An 11,148-nucleotide genomic window follows, 5' to 3' on the forward strand; every position below is an offset into this window, starting at 1 on the left:
TGGGTATCTTTGTTTGACCTACTGCTCTTGGGCACAGATCTAGGATCAGTTTATCCTCCCTAGATCCCAACCAAAATTTGGAAAAAAAGCCAAACTGACTGTTAGATCAACCTAAGAGCAATTTAACCCTACTTCCAGTAGGGCTGGGAATTGCCAGGGACCTCATGATACGATATTATCACGATACAATATGTATTTCGATTCTCATGATTACATATGTATTGTGATTCCATACTGTGATTTTATTGTTATTCGATGTTGCAAACATATTGCTCCCCAAATGTCTGCTGCAGAGGGATGAGAGGCAGCCACGAGTCATGGAAATAAAAGTGCCCCCCCCCATAAAAAATGTTGGTACAGCAAACTAGCACAAAAATAATATTGCGATATTTTGTCATATAGTCAAAAATAATATCCAGATATGTAACTGTATAAATCCACCCCCCCATCACTAACTCCCAGGGATCTCATGGGAATCCCAGTTTGGATGGAGCCCTTGACCGTAACTGACCCCTGAAACTGTTAGCCCAATTCTTATTCACCTTAGTCATTCAGCCACTCCCTCCACATTTCACTACCCTTCACCTTGATCTGCAGACCTGTGTACTGTATCTGTATACTGTACTATCAGACTTAGTGATGATCACTAACAGACTACATCCTAGGGATTAACAGAGATTAAAACATCTATTCAGATGTAATCTATCCTGAGATGCTTGGTGTGCTTGCCTGCTGAAAGGCGCTACATGGTAAATCTGACTCCTGCATTGGCCTTGCAGCATTTACAGTGATACGGCCTCTGCAGAAGTCAGGGCATGAATACGCTACATGACCAAAAGTATGTGAACACCTGCTCTTCGAACATCTCATTCCTAAATCACAGGCATTAATATGGAGTTGGTCCCCCCTTTGCTGCTATAACTGCCTCTACTCTTCTGGGAAGGCTTTCCACTGTTGGAACATTGCTTCCATTCAGCCACGTGCATTAGTGAGGTCGGGCACAGATGTTGTGCTATTAGGCCTGGCTCGTAGTTGGCGTTCCAATTCATCCCAAAGGTATTCGATGTGATTAAGGTCAGGGCTCTGTGCAGACCAGTCAAGTTCTTCCACACTGATCTCGACAAACCATTTCATGCTGAAACAGGAAAGGGCCTTCCCCAAACTGTTGCCACAAAGTTGGAAGCACAGAATCGTCTAGAATGTCATTGTATGCTGTAGCATTAAGATTTCCCTTCACTGGAACTAAGGAGCCTAGCCCTAACCATGGGAAACAGCCCCAGACCATTATTCCTCCTCCACCAAACTTTACAGTTGGCACTATACATTCGGGCAGGTAATGCTCTCCTGGCATTCGCCAAACCCAGATTCGTCCATCAGACTGCCAGATGGTGTGATTCACTCCAGAGAACGCGTTTCCACTGCTCCAGAGTCCAATGGCGGTGATTGTTACAGCTCTCCAGCCGACGCTTGGCATTGCACATGGTGATCTTAGGCTTGTGTGCAGCTGCTCGGCCATGGAAACCCATTTCACAAAGCTTCCGATGAACAGTTCTTGTGCTGACGTTGCTTCCAGAGGCAGTTTGGAACTTGGTAGTGAGTGTTTTAACAGAGGACAGACAATTTTTACGCGCTTCAGCACTCGGCGCTCCCGTTCTGAGCTTGTGTGGCCTACCACTTAGAGGCTGAGCCATTGTTGCTCCTAGACGGTTCCACTTCACAATAACAGCACTTACAGTTGACTGGGGCAGCTGTAGCATGGCAGAAATTTGACAAACTGACTTGTTGGAAAGGTGGCATCCTATAACACTGCCACATTGAAAGTCACTGAGCTCTTCAGTAAAGCCATTCTACTGCCAATGTTTGTCTATGGAGGTTGCTTGGCTCTGTGCACAATTCTATATACCTGTCAGCAACGGGTGTGGCTGAAATAGCCCAATCCACTAATTTGTAGGGGTGTCCACATACTTTTGTATATACAGTACGAGTCAAAAGTTTGGACACCTACTCATTCAAAGGTTTTTATTATTTTTTACTATTTGCACTAGTAACTAAAACAAAATATATTTTGTATTTGAGATTCTTCAAAGTAGCCACCCTTTGCCTTGATTACAGCTTTGCACACTCTTGGCATTCTCTCAACCAGCTTCATGAGGAATGCTTTTCCAACAGTCTTGAAGGAGTTCCCACATATACTGAGCACTCGTTGGCTGCTTTTCCTTCACTCTGCGGTCCAACTCATCCCAAGCCATCTCAATTGGGTTGAGGTCGGTTGATTGTTGAGGCCAGGTCATCTGATGCAGCACTCCATCACTCTCCTTCTTGGTTAAATAGCCCTTATACAGCCTGGAAGTGTTTTGGGTCATTGTCCTGTTGAGAAACAAATGATAGTCCCACTAAGCTCAAACCAGATGGAATGGCGTATCGCTGCAGAATGCTGTGGTAGCCATGCTGGTTAAGTGTAAATAAATCACCTACAGTGTCACCAGCGAAGCTCCATCACACCACTTCCTCCATGCTTCACGGTGGGAACCACACATGCAGAGATCATCTGTTCACCTGCTCTGCGTCTCACAAAGACACGGCAGATGGAACCAAAAATCTCACATTTGGACTCATCAGACCAAAGAACAGACATCCACCGGTCTAATGTCCATTGCTCATGTTTCTTGGCCCAAGCAAGTCTCTTCTTTAAATCGGTGTACTTTAGTAGTGGTTTCTTTGCAACAATTTGACCACGAAGGCCTGATTCACGCAGTCTCCTCTGAACAGTTGATGTTTAGATGTGTCTGTTACTTGAACTCTGAAGCATTTATTTGGCCTGCAATCTGAGGTGCAGTTAATTTAAATGAACTGCAGCGGAGGTAATTCTGTGTCTTCCTTTCCTGTGGCTGTCCTCATGAGAGCCAGTTTTATCATAGCGCTCAATAGTTTTTGTGACAGCACTTGAAGAAACTTGTCTTAAAGTAATGATGGACTGTCATTTCTCTTTGCTTATTTGAGCTGTTCTTGCCATAATACGGACTTGGTCTTTTACCAAATAGGGCTATCTTCTGTATACCTCCCCTACCTTGTCACAACACAACTGATTGGCTGAAACGCATTAATTTGTAGAATTTCTTTCCTTCTTTTAACAAGGCATATCTGTTAATTGAATTGCATTCCAGGTTACTACCTCATGAAGCTGGTTGAGAAAATTCCAAGAGTGTGCAAAGCTGTCATCAAAGCAAAGGGTGGCTACTTTGAAGAATCTCAAATATATTTTGTTTTGGTTACTACATGATTCCATATGTGTTATTTCATAGTTTTGATGTCTTTACTATGTAGATTTTTATTTTTTATTTTTTTTAGAAAAACCCCTGAATGAGTAGGTGTCCACTTTTGACTGGTACTGTATAGTGTACTTGCATTTCGCAGTGCAGAGCTGTTGTGAAGGAAGTTCTCAAGGAAGTGAGTTTGTTTATACAGGACCTCCCCGCCCCCACCTACCCGTCAACCAATCATGTCAATGCGGAGCTATTCGGAGCCCTCCGCATTTGTTTAAACATTTGGTACAGAGCTCAATTTGGCCTCTGCATGCCTCCAGAGGCTCCAAAATTGCATCACACCCTCCATACGGAGCTTCCGACCACATTTTCAGATCTAGCAAAAATTGGCTTTAATCTTAATCCTTTAATATACAGGTTGTACTGTGTTGGATACAATACACCCAATTAGTATGGTAGTCATGCAGCTGCTCTGTTTACACCTTTGTAAAGATCCAGAGACTGAAGGGTTGCTCTGACCCCTCCCCCCTCCTGTGATACGTAGCTATCTCTGTCACTCATGTCTAACAATCCGCTGCTCTTATGTTGACTCTGATCTCTCCGACGCAAAAGAGTACCCTGTTCATGGCTTTGAATCTTACTTCCTCCCCCCTACTGTCTTCCTCTGCTAGACCCCCCTCTGAGCTTTGACACTCTTAACTCTCCTTCCACTTCCTGTTTTTCTTTTCTTTTTTCCTCAGACGTTAAAACAATCCCCCTCGTCAAGGCTTTTGTCTGTCGCTCACTCTTTTTACTTCATGATGCTGATTGGGATTTGCTGAGTCACTTGGTTGAGGAAGAGAAACAGGGAAGTTACCACTGATACAGAGAGTGAGACATGGCTGTTGATGGGTGATATAGCGGGTGAGGGAGAACAGGGTCTGTTGGTGCTGCCTGCCCGAGCAGAGAGCAGCACAGGGCTGGTTAGTCGCCACCAGTGACCCACGGCCCGGCACTGCAGCACACACTGGAATGTAGACCAAGGGATATCCCTCCTACCACTGCCTCACATGCCGAGCGGCTGTGTGTGGTGTGTGTCTTTCAGAATATTTTCAACACCAGTGTGTCTGTCTGCTCATCTTTGTTGTGTGTGTGTGTGTGTGTGTGTTTCACTGTACCCTAGGAGCCTTACAGTTGGTGTGTCTCACTGTACCCTAGGAGCCTTACAGTTGGTGTGTTTCACTGTACCCTAGGAGCCTTACAGTTGGTGTGTTTCACTGTACCCTAGGAGCCTTACAGTTGGTGTGTGGGTGTCTCACTGTACCCTAGGAGCCTTACAGTTGGTGTGTCTCACTGTACCCTAGGAGCCTTACAGTTGGTGTGTCTCACTGTACCCTAGGAGCCTTACAGTTGGTGTGTCTCACTGTACGCTAGGAGCCTTACAGTTGGGGTGTGTCTCACTGTACCCTAGGAGCCTTACAGTTGGGGTGTGTCTCACTGTACCCTAGGAGCCTTACAGTTGGTGTGTGTGTGTCTCACTGTACCCTAGGAGCCTTACAGTTGGTGTGTGTGTGTTTCACTGTACCCTAGGAGCCTTACAGTTGGTGTGTGTGTGTTTCACTGTACCCTAGGAGCCTTACAGTTGGTGTGTGTGTCTCACTGTACCCTAGGAGCCTTACAGTTGGTGTGTGTGTCTCACTGTACCCTAGGAGCCTTACAGTTGGTGTGTGTGTGTCTCACTGTACCCTAGGAGCCTTACAGTTGGTGTGTGTGTCTCACTGTACCCTAGGAGCCTTACAGTTGGTGTGTGTGTCTCACTGTACCCTAGGAGCCTTACAGTTGGTGTGTGTGTGTTTCACTGTACCCTAGGAGCCTTACAGTTGGTGTGTGTGTGTTTCACTGTACCCTAGGAGCCTTACAGTTGGTGTGTGTGTCTCACTGTACCCTAGGAGCCTTACAGTTGGTGTGTGTGTGTCTCACTGTACCCTAGGAGCCTTACAGTTGGTGTGTGTGTGTCTCACTGTACCCTAGGAGCCTTACAGTTGGTGTGTGTGTCTCACTGTACCCTAGGAGCCTTACAGTTGGTGTGTGTGTCTCACTGTACCCTAGGAGCCTTACAGTTGGGGTGTGTCTCACTGTACCCTAGGAGCCTTACAGTTGGTGTGTGTGTGTCTCACTGTACCCTAGGAGCCTTACAGTTGGCGTGTGTGTGTCTCACTGTACCCTAGGAGCCTTACAGTTGGTGTGTGTGTGTCTCACTGTACCCTAGGAGCCTTACAGTTGGTGTGTGGTGTCTCACTGTACCCTAGGAGCCTTACAGTTGGTGTGTGTCTCACTGTACCCTAGGAGCCTTACAGTTGGTGTGTGGGTGTCTCACTGTACCCTAGGAGCCTTACAGTTGGGGTGTGTGTCTCACTGTACCCTAGGAGCCTTACAGTTGGTGTGTGTGTCTTTCACTGTACCCTAGGAGCCTTACAGTTGGCGTGTGTGTGTCTCACTGTACCCTAGGAGCCTTACAGTTGGTGTGTGTGTGTCTCACTGTACCCTAGGAGCCTTACAGTTGGCGTGTGTGTGTTTCACTGTACCCTAGGAGCCTTACAGTTGGTGTGTGTGTGTCTCACTGTACCCTAGGAGCCTTACAGTTGGTGTGTGTGTCTCACTGTACCCTAGGAGCCTTACAGTTGGTGTGTGTGTGTCTCACTGTACCCTAGGAGCCTTACAGTTGGTGTGTGTGTTCTCACTGTACCCTAGGAGCCTTACAGTTGGTGTGTCTCACTGTAACCTAGGAGCCTTACAGTTGGTGTGTGGGTGTCTCACTGTACCCTAGGAGCCTTACAGTTGGTGTGTCTCACTGTACCCTAGGAGCCTTACAGTTGGTGTGTCTCACTGTACCCTTGGAGCCTTACAGTTGGTGTGTGTCTCACTGTACCCTTGGAGCCTTACAGTTGGTGTGTGTGTCTCACTGTACCCTAGGAGCCTTACAGTTGGTGTGTGTGTGTGTGTGTGTGTGTGTGTGTCTCACTGTACCCTAGGAGCCTTACAGTTGGTGTGTGTGTGTTTCACTGTACCCTAGGAGCCTTACAGTTGGTGTGTGTCTCACTGTACCCTAGGAGCCTTACAGTTGGTGTGTGTGTGTCTCACTGTACCCTAGGAGCCTTACAGTTGGTGTGTGTGTGTCTCACTGTACCCTAGGAGCCTTACAGTTGGTGTGTCACTTAGTGCTTTTTAAGGTTGGTTCAATTATTAAAAAAATAATAGTGATTTTTGGTTATGATTTTTTTCAACATTTTAAATGCGCTATGCATCATGTGGGTTGAATGCCCTAACAACAAGGTCCCATGATGGTAGTGACTGCCCATTACTGGTTACCACTTACCTGTCATTTATTCACTTTACTTTAATAAAATATTTCAGTTGTTGTGTATATTGCATTTCACTATTTCATTCCAAGTCATCTCTATAGAGCTGCTGTCTGACAAAATCACTTTTCTAGTTCTTCAAAGTAAATAAGGCTTACTTTTATGACTGCTGAATACCATCTATCAATCGTTTAGATAATGTGTTTTCAGGTAAAGATCTCGCGACGCAACGGCTCTCTCTTCCTCTCGATCATGCGTTCTCTCTCTGTTTGCCCCACACTAAAATAACATGGCCGGCATAAAATAACTAAATAATTGAACCAACATCTTACAGAAAGCCTAAATGCTCTATATATACAAAAGTATGTGGACACACCTTCAAATTAGTAGATTTGACTGTTTCAGCCACACCCGTTGCTGACAGGTGTATAAAATCGCGCACACAGCCATGCAATCTCCTTAGGAATACATTGGCAGTATAATGACCTGACTGGAGAGCTCTGCATCAGTGGCGAAGTGGTAGACCACACAAGCTCAAAGAACGGGACTGGTGTAGCGCGTAAAAATGGTCTGTTCTCGGTTTCAACACTCACTACCAAGTTCCAAACTGCCCCTGGAAGCAACGTCAGCACAAAAACTGTTCGTTGGGAGCTTCATGAAATGGGTTTCCGTGGCTGAGCAGCCACATACAAACCTAAGATCACCATGCACCAATGCCAAGCGTCGGCTGGAGTGGTATAAAGCTCGCCGCCATTGTACTATGGGAGCAGTGGAAACGCGTTCTCTGGATTGATGAATCACGCTTCACCATCTGGAAGTCCAACGGACGAATCTGGGGTTGGCAGATGCCAGGAGAACGCTACCTACCTCAATGCATAGGGCCAACTGTACAGTTTGGTGTAGGAGGAATAATGGTCTGGGGCTGTTTTTCATGGTTCAGGCTAGGCCCCTTAGTTCCAGTGAAGGGAAATCTTAATGCTACAGCATATAATCACCTAGAATGTCATTGTGTGCTTCCAACTTTGTGGCAACAGTTGGTGGGAAGGCCCTTTCCTGTTTCAGCAGAACTCCCCCGTGCACAAAGCGAGGTCCATACAGAAATGGTTTTTCGGTGTGTAAGAACTTGATTGGCCTGCACAGAGCCCTGACCTCAACCCCATCGAACACCTTTGGGATGAGTTGGGACTGCGAGCCAGGCCAAATCACCCAACATCATTGCCCGACCTCTCTAATGCTCTTGTGGCTGAATGGAAGCAAGTCCCCGCAGCAATGTTCCAACATCTAGTGGAAAGCCTTCCCAGGAGAGTGGAGGCTGTTATAGCAGCAAAGGGAGGACCAACTCGATGATTTTGGAATGAGTTGTTCAACGACCAGGAACCACATACTTTTGGTTACGTAGTGTAAGTTCAGGAGTAAATATGTGCTTTAACAAGTCACATAAGTTGCATGGACTCACTCTGTGTTGAATAATAGTGTTTACCTTGATTTTTAAATGACTACCTCATCTCTGTACCCCACACAATTATCTGTAAGGTCGCAGTGAATTTTAAGCACAGATTCAACAACCAAGACCATGGAGTTTTTCCAATGGTTCGCAAAAAAGGCCACCTATTGGTAGATGTCTTAAAAGAAAAGACATTGACTATCCCATTGATCATGGTGCAGTTATTAATTCCACTTTGGATGGTGTATCAATACACCCAGTAAGTAGAAAAATACAGGCGCCCTTCCTAACTCAGTTGGAGGAAAGGAACTGCTCTGGGATTTCACCATGGCTGTGATAGAACTGAGGATGGATCAACAACATTGTAGTTAATCCACAATATTAACCTAAATGACACAGTGAAAAGGAAGCCTGCACAGAATAAACATATTCCACAACTGCTCAAGGTGACTCTAACGTGTATTGACTCAGAGGATTGAATACTGATCTAAACAATATGCAGTGTATTTAGTGTTTTATAAAAATGTAATCCACTTTGACATTCTAGTATTTTGTGTAGATAGTTGACAACAATAAAATGACATTTTAATCTCACTTTGTAACACAAGATGTGGAGAAGGTCAATGGGTGTGATTACTTTCTGAAGGCACTGTATCTGAAGTTGAGTAATCTTGTAGAGGACATCCCCATAGCAACACAGGGTTTGTACTTTGTCCCCAACTGTACCCCAGATGTCTCTGGGCAGGCAGACTCCGGTCCCAGAGATGACACACATCCTAGGGATGCGAGGGTCAGCTCTTTTTCGACCGATATCCAGCTCGCACTTAAGTGTTGCTACTCTCATATATTTCAGTATTCATCAATGTGTTGGTTTATTCTTTAATCTCTCCCTCTCTTCCATCAGAACAAACGAGACAAACATCTACTGAAGAAGAGAAACGTCCCACAGGAGGACAGTCTTGAGGACTCCGACATAGACTCCGACTTCAAAGGGGTGGGTGTGATGTCACTTCAGCGACCCATTTGCTATTGCGCTGGGCTGGCTATCTCTAAGACGAGAGACTTGTTACAGATGGAAATGTACTGCCTAGATTATCTGTCAGGTAGGACCAGCCGGACAGGTGTGGCCAACCCTCCTGGAGATCGATAGACATTAGACATTGTGTTCGTGCTCTACAGTCCATTTCTATGTGTGACATTGTAATGTAGACATGGGTCTTCAACCCCCTGGTCTCTCTATGGTTTGTATGATGTACAGTGCATCGAAAGTATTCATTCCTTTCCCTTTTTCCACATTTTTGTTACGTTACAGCATTATTCTAAAATGGATTTAAAAATAAAAAAAATCCTCATTAAAATAAACATACACATACATACATACATACATACAATACCTCAGGACAAAGCGAAAACAGGTTTTCATACATTTTGCAAATTTATTACAAATTCAAAACATCTTGTTTATGAGTTTTCAGACCCTTTGCTATGAGACTTGAAACTGAGCTCAGGTGCATCCTATTTCCATTGATCATCCTTGATATGATTCTACAACTTGATTGGAGTCCACCTGTGGTAAATGAAATTGATTGAACATGATTTGGAAAAGCACACACCTGTCTATATAAGGTCCCACTATTTATACTGCATGTCAGAGCAAAAACCAAGCCATGAGGTCGAAGGAATTGTCCGTAGAGCTCCGAGGCAGTATTGTGTCGAGGCACAGATCTGAAGAAGGGTACCGAAAAAATGTTTGACGGTCCCCAAGAACACAGTGGCCTCTATCATTCTTAAATGGAAGAAGTTTACAAACATCAAAACCTTTCCTAAAGCTGGCCACCTGGCCAAACTGAGCAATCGGGAGAGAAATGGTCACTCTGATGGTCACTCTAATGGTCACTCTGACAGAGCTCAAGAGTTCTTCTGGTGATGAGAGAACCTTCCAGAAGGACAACCATCTCTGCAGCACTCTACCAATCAGGTCTGTAGAATGGCCAGACGGAAGTCACTCCTCAGTAAAAGTCATGACAGCCTGCTTGGATTTGGCCAAAAGCCACCTAAAGACTCAGAAACAACATTCTCTGGTCTGATGAAACCATGATTCAACTCTGGCCTGAATGCCAAGCGTCACGTCTCGAGGAAACCTGGAACCATCCCTATGGTGAAGCGTGGTGGCAGCATCATGTTGTGGGGATGTTTTTCAGCAGCAGGGACTGGAAGACGAGTCAGAATCGAGCGAATGATGAACAGAGTAAAGTACAGAGAGATCCATGATGAAAAACTGCTCCAGAGCACTCAGGACCCCAGACTTGGGTGAAGGTTCACCTTCCAACAGGACAACAACCCAAGCACACAGCCAAGACAATGTAGGAGTGGCTTCGGGACAAGTCTCTGAATTGCCTTGAGTGGCCCAGTCAGAGCCCAGACTTGAACATGATCGAACATCTCTGGAGAGACCTGAAAGTAGCTGTGCAGCGACGCTCCCCATCCAACCTGTCAGAGCTTGAGAGGATCTGCCGAGAAGAATGGGAGAAACTCCCCAAATGTGCCAAGCTTGTAGCATCATACCCAAGAAGACTCAAGGTTGTAATCGCTGCCAAAGGTGTTTCAACAAAGTACTGAGTAAAGGATGTGAATACTTATGTAAATGTAATATTTCAGTTTACTTTTTTTTATTTATTCTAAAACCTGGTTTTGCTTTGTCAGTATGGGGTATTGTGTGTAGATTGAGAACAAGAAATAGATATATTACACAAAAATATCAATTTTAGAGTAAGGCTGTAATGTAACAAAATGTGGAAAAAGTCAAGGGCTCTGAACTTTTGGAATGCACTGTATGGGGATCCACAGGGGGATGTAATGATAAATTCAGAGAAGCTTTTTCACCCTGCTGACTGGAGACCTGTCACTAAGCTAATGAAATGAGCAATAGGCCCTGGGCTGGCCTGGTTTAGCTGCTACAAGGTGAAGTGTGGTGATTGGCTAGCATGACATTCTCAGCCTGTGAGCTCACACGGCCTCAACCGGCCGGTCAACACACCAACTCAGCAGCAGCCACAGAATGATCTGTTAAATGGATGTTTATGTGAATTCTATCCCGTCCCCC

General features: G+C 45.2%; 1 protein-coding gene across 1 annotated transcript in view; it reads left to right on the forward strand.

The window, feature by feature from the left end:
• LOC106586718 (importin subunit alpha-4) overlaps nucleotides 1-11,148 on the forward strand; it is a 32,831-nt gene that overhangs the window by 2,759 nt on the left and 18,924 nt on the right. The window contains exon 3 of the mRNA XM_014174282.2: nucleotides 8,950-9,039. Within this exon, the coding sequence (XP_014029757.1) occupies nucleotides 8,950-9,039 (90 nt within the window). The remainder of the gene's footprint in view (nucleotides 1-8,949; nucleotides 9,040-11,148) is intronic.

The sequence above is a fragment of the Salmo salar genome, chromosome ssa25 (assembly GCF_905237065.1).
Source record: "Salmo salar chromosome ssa25, Ssal_v3.1, whole genome shotgun sequence".
Classification (NCBI taxonomy): Eukaryota; Metazoa; Chordata; class Actinopteri; order Salmoniformes; family Salmonidae; genus Salmo; species Salmo salar.